General features: G+C 59.4%; 1 protein-coding gene across 1 annotated transcript in view; it reads right to left on the minus strand.

Annotated features, from left to right (window-relative positions):
• QSOX2 (quiescin sulfhydryl oxidase 2) overlaps positions 1–3,995 on the minus strand; it is a 29,194-nt gene extending 25,199 nt beyond the window's left edge. Inside the window, exon 1 of the mRNA XM_004284984.4 lies at positions 3,639–3,995. Coding sequence (XP_004285032.1) covers positions 3,639–3,969 — 331 coding nt within the window. The 5' untranslated portion in view covers positions 3,970–3,995. The remainder of the gene's footprint in view (positions 1–3,638) is intronic.
• Positions 3,996–15,808: the final 11,813 nt, after the last annotated feature.

The raw sequence follows: 15,808 nt of genomic DNA on the forward strand, positions 1-15,808 counted from the left end.
ATGGGTAAGGTCCCTGACTCGCCTGCAAAGCCCAGGCAGGCCGGCGGCATTTACCACCAGGGCTCCTTCACTCAGTGTCGCGGGCTTCACACAGCGGCGGTGTCCCTCTGGACCTGGTCGCAATGAAGTCTGGGTCTTGCAGACAAGTCTTGGTGGCGGGAGCCCACGACAAGCTTTGCTGGGCCCGTAACGGGGGAGGGAGGGGGAGCACCCCTGCCCACCCACCTCTCTGGGGTCCAGGTGAGCTCCCGTTCCAACAGCACCCCCTCCTCCCTCAGTCCCGCCTCCTCCTGCGGTGCACAGGTAATGACCCGTGGGGAACACCAGGTGGTCTAGTTCACGTCCACGAAGCCTGCGGCCACGCTGACCAGGAGACTGCTGGTGATGAAGAGCTCACCGGGAGGTGAGACCAAGCCCCGGCAGCAACAAGGGGCCTGGCTGTCCCCGCAGATGCCAGGAGCGAGCCGCCAGGGCTCTGGTGCCCCCGGCCTGCCACTCAACCGTGTGACCACACGTGGGTGACGGGAAGAGAAGGGGTGTGCGGCGGGTGCCTGCCTGCCAGCTCCGGGGCGCCCCTCTGAGTCTCTCATCAAGAATTCTGGGGCCAATGACAGAAAACCTGTCCCTGCTTCCCTGGCGCTCTTCCCCAAAGACAGAGCGGAGGAGAGATGGGCCAGGACAGACACCAGGACCCGGTGATGATGACAGGGACACTCCTTGCCTTGACAAATCTCGGTGGTGGCGGGCTGCCCCCCACACAGGTGTCTCAGCTCCCACCTCAAGAGGAAGCGGCACCACCAGCTGAGCTAACATCACAGCTCTGGGCAAAAGGGTTTTCAGGGACGCGGCAGGGTTTTGTTTTGCGAAGGACTTAGATGTGACAGGCCCGAGCCAGATCTACGTGAACGCTGGGAGGACAGCTGGCACCCAACAGCAGATCTTTTGTTGGTTAAGCCATCGTCTTCGAAGGAAAAACAATTATTTTTAAACCTTGAAAATATCAGCGAAGAGCTAAAGTTCATCCAAACCTTTTAGGAAAACAAAGGTGTCCCTAAGCTGTGCACAGAGAGGCCCTACCGAGCAGAGGAGGCCCGCCTTCTGCAGACCCCTACCCACTCTGAGCAAGTGGAAGAGGCCACTTAGGAGGCGCTCGTGGGGGGACAGCAGGGGAAGCAGGTGCTCCTCTAGCTCAGTGACCACCCCCCCCAGGCAATCTCAAGCCAGGGAGTAGAGGCTGTACTGTAAACACCCACCTTCTAGAAGCCACAGTGCTATCGAGACTGGGGTGGGGGGCAGATGCGGCAAGCTGGCTGGACACTGCATTTCAAGAGGGGTGGGAAGAGGCACCTGACGGGCCTAGTCCAAGGCCTGCGTGCCCCGGGGACTCACTGGACACTCCAATTCACAAGTGACTGAGCCGGCCCAAAGCAGTGACAGCGGGAGTGATGACTGCGCTCAGACTGGCCCCTGTGGGCGCTGGGCGCCCCCTCCCCTGCGTGGCGGCCCGCGGCCAGACGAAGACGCTGGGCAGAGGGGCTGCGCCAGCCTCCTCAGTGAGGGTGAGAGCACTTCTTCCCAACGCGTTCCACGGGGACTTCGCGGAAATGAGGCACCGGAAGGGCCCTGTGGCCAGTCACGTGGGACCCCAGGGCCAAGTAACGGGTTCCTTTACCGGGGAGTTCTCGTGTGTGGACAGCCACGAGGGGGTACTGCAGAAGCCACGCTTCCGCCCGCTTTGGCCACAGGCCCATCCCTGCAGTTGTCCTGCAGGGTTAGTGTCCCTGAGCACAGAAATCCTCCACCTCTGGGGCTTGTGCTGACAGGACGCCAGGCCTCACGCCCAGAGCTTCTGATCCAGCAGGCCTGGGCCAGGGCGACCAAGTCCCCAGCTGAGCTCTCTCTGGGGACCCCAAGTGCCAAGGCTCTGCCTCCAGTCAGAGCTGGTGCTCGGGAGCCCCCCGGGCAGTTTGGCTCTCAGGGCCCCCTGGCCGCCGCTGCCCTCACCCTGCCCCGCCTGCCCTGTCTTCCGAGCCACAGCTGTTTCTCACTCAGCCACATCTCCTGTCTCAGGCCTGCTCTTCCTGCTTTGACTTGTAGGATGTCCAACTCATTTAAGATAACCTTATTTAGCTAAGTTAAGTTAATCACACCATTAGGTATGGGTTTTACTAGTTTCGGTTCCAAAAATAACTTTCCTTCTGAGTTCCAGGGACAATTTTCAAGGCTCCTTACATGCTGGTTCGACTCTGAAATAGTTTGCGACACTCAAAGCTGGTTTATAACATTTATATTTCAGACGCTAAACTGCAACAATCAAAATATGCACAAATAGGTGACAAACGTCTTGCCAGAGCGACCCGCGTTTTAATTTACCTGTGTTTCCGCCACCCAATGACAAAAGAGAATTGCAAAGTCCTCTGTTTGGTGTCAAAGCAAAGGCTTAAAAAAAAAAACCTACTAAGGAGTAAAACGTCCGTTTCATAGTCTCTGATTTCAGTTCTGACCAGTGCCAAACACTAGGAACTCAAGAAAACATTAGATCAAAGAACAGACCCTTTAGAATCAACAGGCCCCAACACCCTAAGGCAAAAGGAGACGCACCTAAAAATAATCATTTACAGTCATGCACAAAAGCCCTATTTAGACTTTTTTAAAGTTTCCTTATGAGTCTGTCTAGATATGAAAAAATCACAACAGGGTTGGATGTAAAACTAAAGTGCAGGAAGAGAACCTAGCAATTTGTTGCTCTCTTGCCCACTGAAATACATAATTAGAGGTCAGCTCAACCTCAGCAAGAGCCCTGCCAAACCCAGCTCTTGCCGGAGACCAGCTCCCACTTCAGAGCAATTCGCATTCCGTTCTGAAGCGTGGCCCGCTTGCAGGGAGGCTGCAGCAAAACGCCTAACTGGCTACAACTCTGCCATTTAGAGCGGCCAATAGCCTAGTGACCGATTAGTAATTTCCAACATGACAAAGGTGCCAAACATCAATAAACTGTGGGAACATGACCAGAAGTTTGGTGGGTGACAGATTTATCCAAGGCTGCACGTCCATGAACAAGGAACCAACCAATGAAATGCTTTGAAGGTCTTTTTCTGCTTCTATAGAGAAGTCTCCAGCACAGTTGGACATCTATGTTGTGGACACTCTGAGTATCCACTATATATGCTCAGCTAACCAAACCTGAAGAGGATGAAGAAGGACTTACAGGGAAAATAGCTTGGAAGAGGAATGGGGATCCTCAAAGAATGAGGAGTCTAGGCACTGGAGTGGAATTACTGAGGATGGCGTGCACGTCGGGACACAGCTGGGATAAAGGCCTGGGGCGTTAATGAAGGTCTTAGGGGCTCAAAACTAGGGGTCTGGAGAGCTAGGCGATAATGGGAAGGCCTCCCTGTCCCTAGCTGTGGAGTGAGGGCTGGAGGAGACGGGTTCTTGTCATTCTGACTTAAGACGACCGACTTCCCAAGATCTCACCGGTCAGATGGGAGATATGCCCCGAGGTGCGGGCCAGCGGCGGCCTATGCGAGGTGCCCCCGTAGGACAACGGGAAAGGGGCCTGAGAGGCTGCCGCGAGCCGGAGGGCAGGTGCCAGGCCGAGCGGCCGGGGTCGAGTCCCGCGCGGGGGCGCGCCTCACCTCGCACGTCCCCGGCCAGGGCCCGCCAGGTGGGCGCGTAGCCGATGCAGTGGCCGCACCACGAGGAGTAGAACTGCACGAGCCACGCGGCGGAGCTGTTGGCCGTGGCCCCGCGCACGCTGCCGCTGTCCAGCACCCACACGGCGTCCTCGCCCGCGCGGTACAGCCGCGCCGCGCCACCCGCGCCTGGCCCCGCCGCCGCCGCCAGCAGCACGAGCAGCGGGGGCAGCCGCGAGGGCCGCGCCGGGGGCGGGCGCCGGACTCGGGCCTCCGACCCCGCCGGGGCTCCCGGGCTGCGCGCCGCCGACACCGACGTCCCGGCCGCCGCCATGTTGGGAGTGCCGCGCCGCGCCTGACCTTTCACCCTGGCAACCGCCGTCACGTGCGCCGCGCGCGCCCGGCCCCTCCTCCAGCGCCCGGCCCCGCCCCCACCGCCGGAGACCAGGCCCCGCCCCCAGCTCCGCCCGCTCCCGGCCCCGGCTCCCAGGCGCCCCTCAGTCCCGGACCCTGAGCGCCAGGCACCGACTCGCCCCTCTTCCAGCCCCCTGGTCACGCCTCCTGCCCCGCCCCTGAGCTCATGGCCCCTCCCCAACCTCCTGGCCACGCCTTCGGACCCCGCCCCCTAGCGCCCGGCTCCGCCCCCTCCTTGCCCCGCCCCCACTGTCGCCGCCTCCGCAGACACACCCCCCCTCCCCACCCCAAGCTGGGATGGGGTCGCCAGATTTAGCAAGTGAAGGTACCGGACGCTCAGTTAAATGTGAATTTCAAATAAATGGAGAGCTGTTTTTTGTTTTTGGGTTTTTTTTCGAGAGTTGTTTTTAAGTCTAAGTATGTATCATACCTGAAATGCAAATTTAATGGGACATATATAGACTTCAAAACGATCCGCTGTTTAAATGAAATTCACGTTTTATTGCGCGTCCTGTGTTTTCTCTGGCAACCCTGCCTGCGGCTTCAGAGGGTCTGCAACGCTGACCTTGACTTTTTAATATGATATTTTAACTCATAAAATGTAACAAAACACCCGCACAAACTCAAATGTGTTACAGAGGTAAATTTTAGAACGTTCGGGGATGACTTCTCTGCGCACCTAAGAAATAAAGATTCCTACGGCTTGTTTGCGCAATGTAACAGCGGACCTGTTTTTTGTTTTATGCATATCAAGATTTTCTCTGAACTGTGTGACCAAAACAGAAAAGAAAGGAAGTGGACCACAGAGCGGACGTGAGTCAGCATCCGTTGGCCCGGAAGGTCAAATTCTCACGTTCCAGGCCACCTCATTCTTATGTGTGATTGTTAAATATGTAAATGATATGATCTGAACACAAACTACATTTATAGCAATGCAATCCTCTCTCTGCCCTTTACATTGTGAGGTTCTGTGTAAGATTTTGTCTGAAAAGAGCTTTGTTGTTTTTGTTTCAGACAAGGGTTAGAAAACCCTGGTTAAGATGATCCAAACCAAAGGGCCCCTGGACGAGGCACTTGTGCCCCCTCCCCATTCATTCTTCCTGCCTTCCTTCACTAACATTTGCTGGGCTTCTGCTCAACACCAAGCCCTGGAGACAAAGCCAAGCCCGAGTGCCACTGGGTCTGCGTTCCAGGAGAGAGACCCAAAACAAATAAACAAGTAAGGTGAAGTTAAGCGCCATAAAAAGCAGTAAAGCAGGGCGGGAGGAGGGGGCTGCACACAGGGGGTCAGGAAGGCCTCTCTGAGAAGGAAGCCGTGGGTGAAGGAGGTGAGGAGAGGCAAGCAGCCCAGGCAGAGGAACTGCATGTGCAAAGGCCCTGAGGCAGAAGGGGCGAGCGTGTTGGAAGGACAGCAAACCAGGGGAAGAGAAGACGCCGGAGAACCTTGAGGGGCCATCGCCGCCCTCCAAGACACAGTAGGGCTCAGGCAAGGGGTGGGCGGTGGTGCTGGTGAGAAGGATTAGACTTCGGGTATGTAAGAAGGTAGGACACATGGTGGATTAAATCCAGGGTATGCGACAAAGAGGTCACATTTGCCTGCCGGGCTTCGGTCGGAGCAGCTGGAAGAACGAAGCTGCCCTTGGCTGAGATGAAAGACTGTAGGGGAGGGGATGGGAGAGCAGTGCAGAGATGAGAGTGGAGATCAAAGTTGCCCTGGCCCTGTTGAATTCCAGAGACCTTTTCAACACCTGCAGTTGGTGTCGGGCTACTGGTTGGCTGCGTGAGGCTGGGGCTCAGATGGTAAGTCGGGGCTGGTTGAGGTCCCCACAGGAGGAAGCGAGAGGGCTGGCCACATGCTGAGCCCTGGGCCTGTGGCTGCAGGGCTGAGGAGAGGAGGGGACCAGAGGAGCAGTGGCGGGGGGTGGGGGTAGAAGAACATGTGGCGATCAAGATGGAGCAGCGAGTGGGTTTGGTCTGGGGGGTTGGCTCATCACCCCCCCCCCCCCGCCTCAGGCTGGGAGGGATGGCCACGAAGTCCTAAGGTGATTGTTGAGCAAACAGACCAGGATCTGATCATGCAGTTGGCAAAGATGGTCAAGGCCGGGCTGGCGGGAAGGAGTCTAGGCCTCACCTGCACACCTGCTTCACTCTTCTAGGAGGGGCTTAGCTTTTTTTTTTTTTTTAATTTATTTATTTGTTTTTATTTTTGGCTGCGTTGGGTCTTCATTGCTGTGCACAGGCTTTCTCTAGTTGTGCTGAGCGGGGGCTACTCCGCTGCGGTGCGGGGGCTCCTCATTGTCGTGCCTTCTCTTGCTGTGGAGCACGCAGCCTTGTGGCGCATGGACTCAGTAGTTGTGGCTTGTGGGCTCTAGAGAGCAGGCTCAGTAGCTGTGGCACACTGGCTCAGTACTTGTGGCTCACAGGCTTAGTTGCTCCACGGCATGTGGGATCTTCCTGGACCAGGGCTCGAACCTGTGTCCCCTGCATTGGCAGGTGGATCCTTTTTTTTTGGCAGGTGGATTCTTAACCACTGCACCACCAGGGAAGCCCAAGGGTATTAGCTTTTGAACACTGTCTTGGTCTGCTCTGGCTGCCGTAAAAGAACACTGCAGACCAGGCAGCTTAAACAAAAGACACTTATTTACTTCTCACGGGCTGGATGTCCGAGATCAGGGTGCAGGCATTGTCAGTTTCTGGTGAGGACTCACTTCCTGGCTGGCAGACGGCCGGCCGCTTCTCGCCTGTGCTCACCTGGCCCTTCCTCTGTGCTGTGTGTGGACGGAGGAGAGGGGGCTTTCTGGTCTCTTCTCGTAAGGTCACTAACCTCATCGTGGGGGCCCCACCCTCATGACCTCACCAAACCCTGATCACCTCCCAAAGTTGCCTCTTAACACCATCCCATTGGGGCTTAGGGCTTCAACATAGGAATTCTGGGGGGAACAAAATTCAGGCCTTAGGAGACACTCAAGGCCACTTGGAAGGACCGTGCCCCTTCCCTCCCCAGGTTCAAGACCCACTGTCACTCACAGCTCTTTCTTTAGGCCTTGTGTCCCCCTCCAGACCCTGAGGGGGGTGGAGGGGAGGTCTCTGGGACCCCTGCTCTCTGGGGCAGCCAGTGGGCCCATGTGCTGCTTCAGCACAGCGCTGGGAGGCTGCACCCGAAAAACAACACCACAGTTTCTCAAATCCAAAGGGCCTCTGGCCCTAGAACACACGATTGATTTAATGACAAGTTCTTAGGAAAAGCATATGCTTTGATTGTACAATGCAGCCAAATGCGGAAACAGTGAAACGCGGGGGTGGGGTTGTGTCTGAGGAGGGTGAAAACTTACGAGGATTAGCCAGGCCCTGCTGCCCTGCTGAAGCCCGGCGCCGCTCCTCAAGTCAGCTCCTCCTCCCTGCTGGAGAGCCACCCCAGCAATTGTATGTGCCGCTAGTGGGGCGGCACGTATCACAGACAATTCTGATTTGTGAGACGCACCCTGAGTTCAAAGGGATTGAAATGTCGGGAAGTGTTGCATCTTAGAGCTGATGAAATGAGATACTGGTCTTCCTATTTTACAGAGGGTAAAACTGAGGCTCGGAGAGCCGAGTGCCGTGGTTCAGGATGCCTGGAACGTGTGTGGCAGAGGGACTCTCAAACCCGGGTGCCCCCAACACCTGGAGGGCCAGCCCGTTCTGACGCCGGTGACAAAGGCAGAACCCCCTTCCCAGCCCTGAGTCTCCTCCCTGGTCATCATCCTGGTCATGCCAGCTAGTGTCCGGCTGAATGGACATGAGCCCTGGAGGGCAGGGCCAGCTGTCCCTTCTCTGAGCGCCCCCCCAAGATGGGGGAAGTTCTGCACGAGGGAGAGGGAAGAAGTGGGCAGACAAACTCCACCTGCAGCCCCGGCCCCGGAGCGGGTGCCGCCTTCCACACCCCTTCAGCCGGCGTTCGGCGTGGGGCTCAGCTGGTCAAGGACACCAGCCGTTCTCCGGAAGACTTACAGGGAGGATTATTCCTGAGTGCTTGCCACGTGCCGGGGATGGAGCCTGGCGGGGACAGGCTGTCCTCTGTGTCCTCGCAATGACACGGTAGAGAGGGCAGTGACATAGTCATGGAGGCATCGGGGCGGGTGTCCCTGCCACACCCCCAGGAAGAGGTAGAGCTGGACTTAGGATGTGGGCTCCCAGCATAATTAAATGCCCACGTTACCACGTGGATGGACACGGCCGCTGCAAAGGCCCCTACAGGTGAGCAGCAGGCAGGGGTGGGGCGCAGGGAGCTCCCGAGGGAGGGCCAGGGGTGCAGGGCGTCTGTGTGTGTGTGAGATCCTGCCCTTCCCCCTCAGCCTGCGGTCAAGTTTTGCAAACACCACCCTTGCTCCCAGCTGTGCTCACAGGGTGTCAGAGAGGAGACTTTGCTTGGGGCAAAGGGGACACTGGCTGGGGGACAAATGCAGAGGAGCAGCTTGGCATTTGATGGCTGGCATAGGGTGGGCGGTTAAGACAAGGGACGGGGGACAAATGTGGGACTTGCAGCCCCGCTGGGACCTTGGGGCTGAAGGGAAGCCAGCGAGCGTGGGATGGGACTCCCTGACCGCTTGTCGAGCACTCGACCGACAGCCTTGTCCCCCAGCTGCAAGCCGACCTGACCCCGGGGCCCCAGCTCCCTCTGGAAGGCCAGTGTGCTCGTCTCCTGCCCGGTGGGAGCCAGACGCCCCGGGCACGGGAAGGCACCATCCCAAAGGATGCGGCGTGTTGCTGCAGGTGTGCGGCCATCGCCCCCAACCGCTCCCGTGGCCATCATCTGTATGTCGTAGAGAGGCTGTTATGGCTGCGCAGGGCAAAGCATCAAAAGGACTCGTAAAGCTCGTCTGATGATTTGGGGTTTAAAGCGCTGGAGGTGAGTTTTGGGCATTTTAGGCAGGAGGGAACAGCTGAGCGGGGAAGCTGAAGGAGACAGATCCCAGGAAAATTCCACGAGGGGTTTAACGGAGAAATAATCATTTCCTATGAAAGATAATGACTTCTCTGGAGGCTGGTATCAAGATTTATTGGCCCAAGAGGTTACAGGGATTGGAGCCAAGGTGAGACCTTGGAGGGAGTAATCTTGAAATTGAAGTCTTGCCCCAGGTCAATATATCTGAGTGCCACAGCCCTCAGCTCCGCACACGTGACATCGGCTGAGATTAAATGCATCCAACACCTTCGGTGGACGTACTTCCTCCTCCGGCCGGTCATTTCACAGCCCCATGCTCCCTGGATCCAGCTGTCACGGGAAGGCGAGGCCAGGGTTTTCATGAGTCCTTCTTGACCAGACTCCCTTCAAGGGCGAGGGGCCACGGGCTGAAAAATGACTCCAGGGGCACAACAGCCTGCTGGGCACGCCGGGAGGCCCTCTGTCCAGCTGCAGGCGTGGCCACATGTCATGCAGAGCCATCAGCCCCAGCCCATAGCGACCAGACCCGAGACTATCGAATTTGAGGCAAATCTGCAGGGTTTTGATATGGGAGATTTATGACCCTGCCAGACGTGTGTGTGTAAATACATAATTCGTCTCACACAGCCTCGTAAAGCCAAAAGGGTCAGCGATGAATAGAAAAAAATAAAAAATTACAGGCTAATTTGTCAGAAAACTAATAGGAAATCAATAAGAAAGCTGTAGTTCAAAATTTGTTTTGAAATTGTGTACTTGGAGAATGAACACACATTTTGCCCCATGGACCCAAACTTCTTCTGTGCTCTAAGGTGGGCTTGGGAATATCGGGGGGGAAATCAGCGTGAACTCTCGTAGCCGGTGCCTCCCGGGACCGTGACCCTGTTCTCGGCGAGCTGGAGGTATGACGGAGGCTGGGCTGGTGAGCTGGTCCACCCAGATCTGAGAGTCGGCCCCAGAGGCTGGAGCCTGGTGAAGGGCTGTGGGGGCTCCTGCCTTCACACAGGGACCCTGCAGTATTCTATGGGATCTGAGAGGCAGCCCCTGGGAGCTTTGCCAGACCAGCTTTGGAGATGCCGCCCACTCAAAACTACAAGCATATGAAAGTCTGGGTCTCCACAGGGTCCATAAATGTAGTTAAGTGAATAAGTTCCTCTCCTAAAGCTGGGTCAACAGCAGGACATTTTAAGCCAACACACCGTTTGCTTGATTCCCTGGCAAGCAGGTATTTTCCAATTTGAGAATTGTAGGTGGAGGATGGATGGATGATATAGTTGATATAGGTAGACGACTGATAGATGATATAAATGATAGATGATAGATAACTAAATAGATGATAGATGAGTGATCGTTGATATAGATGACAGACAGGCAGAGAGATCGCTGTAGGACGTTGGAAGTAACTTTCAAGAGATCCAAGCACAGTATAAGTGAGCCCCGTCTCAAGAAGTCCTAACCACATCAGAAGTTAGAAGCAGATCTGAAAGCTGCTTCCCTTTATAAAAGAACTGACTGTTGGGCTCATTGAAAAGCCACTTTTCCAAGTGCACAGACGATACAATCCAGTCGAAAATACTGAAAATACTGAAATGAGAGACCCCCATCAGGACAAGAAGATACTGAGAAGATACTGCATTGAGAAGATACTGCACTGGTTTCTAGTGAGTTCCCTGGAGCACAAGCTCAGATGTGCTCTCACGTTAGAACACAAACGCTATCCAGCTTTCTGCTCATCCTGGGGAAGGCGGGGCACAGGCCCCCACTGTGGCCGCAGACAACACTCAGGGGGCTGGCAGACAGGACACCAGGGCCGGCCGCTGTCCGAGTCTGTGCCCTGGCGCCTGTGCTTCTGCAGGGCTGCTCTGGGTGAGGGGTGGGCTGGCTGCTGGGACCCCTCAGAGCCCATCAGCGGCTTGTGGGATGGCTACTGTGGGTAGAGGTTGGTGCTGCAGTGGCCTGTCCTTCAGCCCGTGAAGGTCAGCTGCCCTGGTCCTTACACTGAGCCAGTCCCAGAGCCACCCTGCCCGGCCTACTGAGGCCCCCGTCCCCGAGGGCCTGCACCCAGAGGTCTCGCCTTGTCCTCCCAGCTCAGCCTCTCCCCATTTCCTTCCCACAGGAAATCATCTTTATGCTTGAATCAACACTAACTTCCTGGACGCCTGCCTGAGTCTCGTGCTGAGAGAGGCAGGCACTCTTGTCAGGGGACACCTGGAGGCCCATGTGGCCCGAGGGACGTCCCTGTAGGAGCACCTCGCGCAGGGGCCCACATGCCAAAGCCCTTGGAACCCTCCGGGGCCTCGCTGCGTCGCAGAGGGCTCATTTGACAGCCAGCCGGGCAACGGGCTTTTGTTTCTTCCACGAGGCATCCCGAGCACCCTCGGGGAGGCCAGGTCCCGCCCCCCCCAGAGGACGGGCCGGAGGGTTGGCTGGCCACGGGTGAAGTGACCTTCTGCCCCTGAACTGCCACCTCCTCTGATCTGCACGCAGGGGACACACACTGATCTCCCAGCCCCAAGTCATTGGCTGGACACCACGGCAGCACCAGGCCCTTGGCCTTCGTACGTCAGAAGCAAGCAAACGTCTCCATGGATGGTTTCCCAACGAGGCAGAGCTGAGGCGCGCGTCAGCGCAGGCGTGACCCCAGACTCAGCACCTGGCCTCCCCGACCCACCAGAGCCTCTCTCCTGGCCTTTACTGAGGCCCACGGCACCTGTCCTGGCACGTGGCGTCCAGGTGAGTCCGCGGGAGCTGCTCCTTGCCCGGCTCCTTGGGACCGTCTCCCTCAGGGCCGTGACCTCTGGGCCTTTCTTGGCCAACCAGCTCGGGATGCACCTGCACATCCTTTTACCTTAATCTCTCTGGGTCAGAGCCAACGTCCAGTCGATGGCCCTGTATCAGGCTCTGCATGGTGGCCCTGCCCAGGGCAAGTCCAGGCTTCCTGAAGCCACCCCCCACCCCCCAGTGCTCACACGTGCACACACGACAACAGCACAGACAACTGTGTCACCTGAGCACCCCCCCCATCTTCTCAGAAGTCCTGTCTCCCCACGACTGCCCAGTGGCCGCTGTGTGAGCCCAGGCGACACAGCTGCCACCCGCTGGCCCCTCCGCCTCTGAGGGCTCGGTCAGCGTGTCGCACAGGATCCTTCTGGTGAGCTGGGTGGAGACCAGATCCACCACCTTGGCTCTCTCCACACCCGGGAGGTTGGCGCGGGGGCCTGAGCCCAAACCCAGAGCTGGGTCCCCCCGCCCAGAGCCGGACAGCCCTAGGTCCCCAGCTGCCAGACCGTCCCCAGCCACACAGCCCACTCTGGATAGGGTTGGGGGCTGTGCTGACAGCCTTGGGAGCCCCCCTGGGGCATCACCTGTGCTCCCACACAAGGGAGACCCTAGCCAGCTGAGCGGTTCAGACCACCAGCCACCCATGGCCTGGTCCCTCCCAACAGAACTGGATTCACCCAACTTGTCCCCAAGGTTTCTGCCCTGTCCGGCCAACCCCAGACAGAACCCCGACTCCTGGGGCCCCGGGGACAGTGGCTCAGGCAGGCCCGCCTCAGACAAGGAGGACAGCTCTCCCGTGATGATAAAGGTGTCTTCCCCTGGGGTGCCCCACGAGCCCCCAGGACACTTGGCGTCTTCCGGCGGGGAAGGGAAGTCTTCGGAGTGGGCACTGGCAGGGTTGGCCTCACTGTCTGCTGGGAGGATGGGAAGCGGAGGAGGGAGGTGGGGGTCCCAGCGCGTGGAGGACGGGAGGTCGGCACTGCTGTAGGACAGCACCTCACGGACAGGGGACAGGATCTCAGTCAAGACGCCTCTGGTCAAGGGAGGGCAGGCTTCCTCCAGGACAGAGGGGGCTCTGCTCTCCCCACACCCAGGTGCCTGGCTCTAGGCTGTCAGGGCTGCCAGCCCAGCAGGGGCCCCAGGAGGAGCCCGTGGGCTCCCCGGGACCTCAGGCTCAGATGAGGCCTGTAGGGGTTTCCCGTCAGTGGATGGACTCGGGCGGGCACCCCAGGGCCCCTCTGGGCAGCCAGCTGAGGCCTGTGGAGGCCCTGTCTCTCCTCTTTGGCCGAACTCTGCCCCTTCAGAGGCCGAGGTCCCCGAAGGAAAGGAAAGGAAGAAGTGTAAGTCACCAGAGGAAGAGGTTTGGGATGGGATCGTTGTGTCGGCAGACCCTGGGGACCTCCCTTTGGTTTTTCCTGTGTTTGATCCACTAGTCGGGCTCCCACTGGTTCCAGAATCTTCCTGCCCCTCCCCTGGGCCCAAGAAGGGAGGCAGGACAGGGGGCCCCCAGCGTGTTCCAGGTGTATGAGCCCCTGTGGGCAAGCAGCACCCTGGGGCTAGTCCAGCAGCAGCACCAGGGGCTAGTCCAGCAGCAGCACCTGGGGCTAGTCCAGCAGCAGCACCAGGGGCGAGTCCAGCAGCAGCACCAGGGGCGAGTCCAGCAGCAGGGGCTAGTCCAGCAGCAGCACCCTGGGGCTAGTCCAGCAGCAGCACCTGGGGCTAGTCCAGCAGCAGCACCAGGGGCTAGTCCAGCAGCAGCTCCCTGGGGCTAGTCCAGCAGCAGCACCTGGGGCTAGTCCAGCAGCAGCACCAGGGGCGAGTCCAGCAGCAGGGGCTAGTCCAGCACCAGGGGCTAGTCCAGCAGCAGGGGCTAGTCCAGCAGCAGCACCAGGGGCTAGTCCAGCAGCAGCACCTGGGGCTAGTGCAGCAGCAGCACCTGGGGCTGGTCCAGCAGCAGCACCTGGGGCTAGTCCAACAGCAGCACCTGGGGCTAGTCCAGCAGCAGCAGGGGCTAGTCCAGCAGCAGCACCCTGGGGCTAGTCCAGCAGCAGCACCAGGGGCTAGTCCAGCAGCAGCACCTGGGGCTAGTCCAGCAGCAGCACCTGGGGCTAGTCCAACAGCAGCACCTGGGGCTAGTCCAGCAGCAGCAGGGGCTAGTCCAGCAGCAGCACCCTGGGGCTAGTCCAGCAGCAGCACCAGGGGCTAGTCCAGCAGCAGCACCAGGGGCTAGTCCAGCAGCAGCCCCAGGGGCTAGTCCAGCAGCAGCAGGCTCCCTCAGGCCCTCCCGGTCCCCGACCTCGCTGGGTGCCTCTGACAGCTGAGCCCGACCGTGGAGACGGGGTGTTGGCAGCCCTGCTGCTGGCCCCGGGCCGCCCGCCACAGCGCAGGAGCCGTGCAGGGAGAGGGCCCCGCTGCCCTTCAGCCCCTCCAGGTCTCCGGCCCTCCGCCCCAGTGGGACCCCGGGAGCCTCCGGCAGAGAGCCCCCCAGTCTGGCTGAGGTCTGCGGCCGGGGCGCCCCCGGCTTCCCCATCCGACAAGGAGACGGAGCTCTCGGGAAGCTGGACCAGGACGGCGGATGCTTTCTGAGACTCCTGGAGGGAGGGACAGGCTGGGCTGCTCCCTGAGCGGGGGTGGGGCACCGTGCTGAGGACCCCGAGCAAATGCTGGGAGCAGACTCAGACTCGGAGCCCAGGTCCAAGGGCTCCCTGAGCTGGGCCAGGGGCTGCCCTCGCGCTGGGCGGGGCGGGCCACCGCCTTGGCTGCCGCAGCTGCTGCAAAGAGAGGAGAGTTTAGGGATGATGTCGCCGCCTTTCACGCTGAGGACATCCCCCCAGCACAGGGAAGCGCAGGCCCCACACCTCACAGCCCCTGGACCAGTGGATCAAAGCCAGAAACCCCCGGCAGAGGCAGGGTGTCCGAACAGTGGGGAGGCAGGGGCTGTAGGAGCAGGCTGGCTCTGACTGAGAAGCTGGGCCCCTTACGGGGGGACTGGTCCTCATGCAGGAGGCAGGGGCGTCACCTGGAGAGGCGGGCAGCTGGGCAGCTTTCTGGCGGGAGGAAGGGGCACGGGGGCTCTCCTGCCAACTGGTCTCTACCTTGCAAGCACATCAGGACGTCCTGGGGGGTCCCCTGGAGGGAGCCCCGTCTTCCAGCCTCCTCCCCGGGGCCCAGAGCCTCCGCAGGGGGCCTTCAGCTACCGCAGATGCTTGAAAAACCTGCCTGCCAGCCGTCTGCCCCCAGAGGGAGGAGACCGGCAGAGGCCAGGGCTCCCTGAGTGGGACCTGTCTTCAGGGGCGGCTCTGGCCTCAGTCCACACTGGGTCAGGCAGCTGAGGAGTCACCATCTGAGAGGCTCAGAGGCAGTGCTCCCTGGAGGGACCCCTCATGCTGCCCCCGCCCAGGATCTTGGGCCAATTCATCAGGTGGCATCTTTGTTTCCAAAGGGGGGACCAGATTCAAGAGGACGTGGGCGTGGGCTGGGGTGCACGGTGGGCCTGGCCCAGCGCAAGGGGCACCGGCAGGGAGTGAGGGTCTCTCAGCAAGAGGGCAGGATGTTCTGGCCAAACCGTCTCCAGGCCCCGGGGCCCCACCAGCCCGAGCAGCCCGCCAGGCCTCCAACCTCTGCTCCCCTGAGCACCTTTCCATGGCGACGGGCTCCTCCACGGGGCTGCTGGCAAAGCCCAGCCCCAGTTCCGACCCAGCTCGGCTCCCGCTGCCTTCAACCACCTGCCGGAAACACTGGAGAAATGCCACCTTGCTGGACATCGGTCCGTGTCCCTTAGCTGTGGACAGAGCCCCTGTGCTCTTGTGGCCACAGTAAGGAACACAGGCCGTCCCCCAAAGAGGGCCATGGAGACCCCCACTCATCAGACACCGTTCCTCCCGGTGAGCTCCAGAGACCCCTCAACGGACAGATCCAGCTGGAATGGGTCAACACTTTCACCTGATGGACGAGGCGACAACACGCCCCCCCCAAAGGCACACGGGAGGGCCCCACACAGCAAGGCCAGGCCCCCACCAGCCTGCGGTGAGCGCAGGGCCAAGCCTAGACTCACACTGGC

The sequence above is a fragment of the Orcinus orca genome, chromosome 6 (genome assembly GCF_937001465.1).
Source record: "Orcinus orca chromosome 6, mOrcOrc1.1, whole genome shotgun sequence".
NCBI classification, from domain to species: Eukaryota; Metazoa; Chordata; class Mammalia; order Artiodactyla; family Delphinidae; genus Orcinus; species Orcinus orca.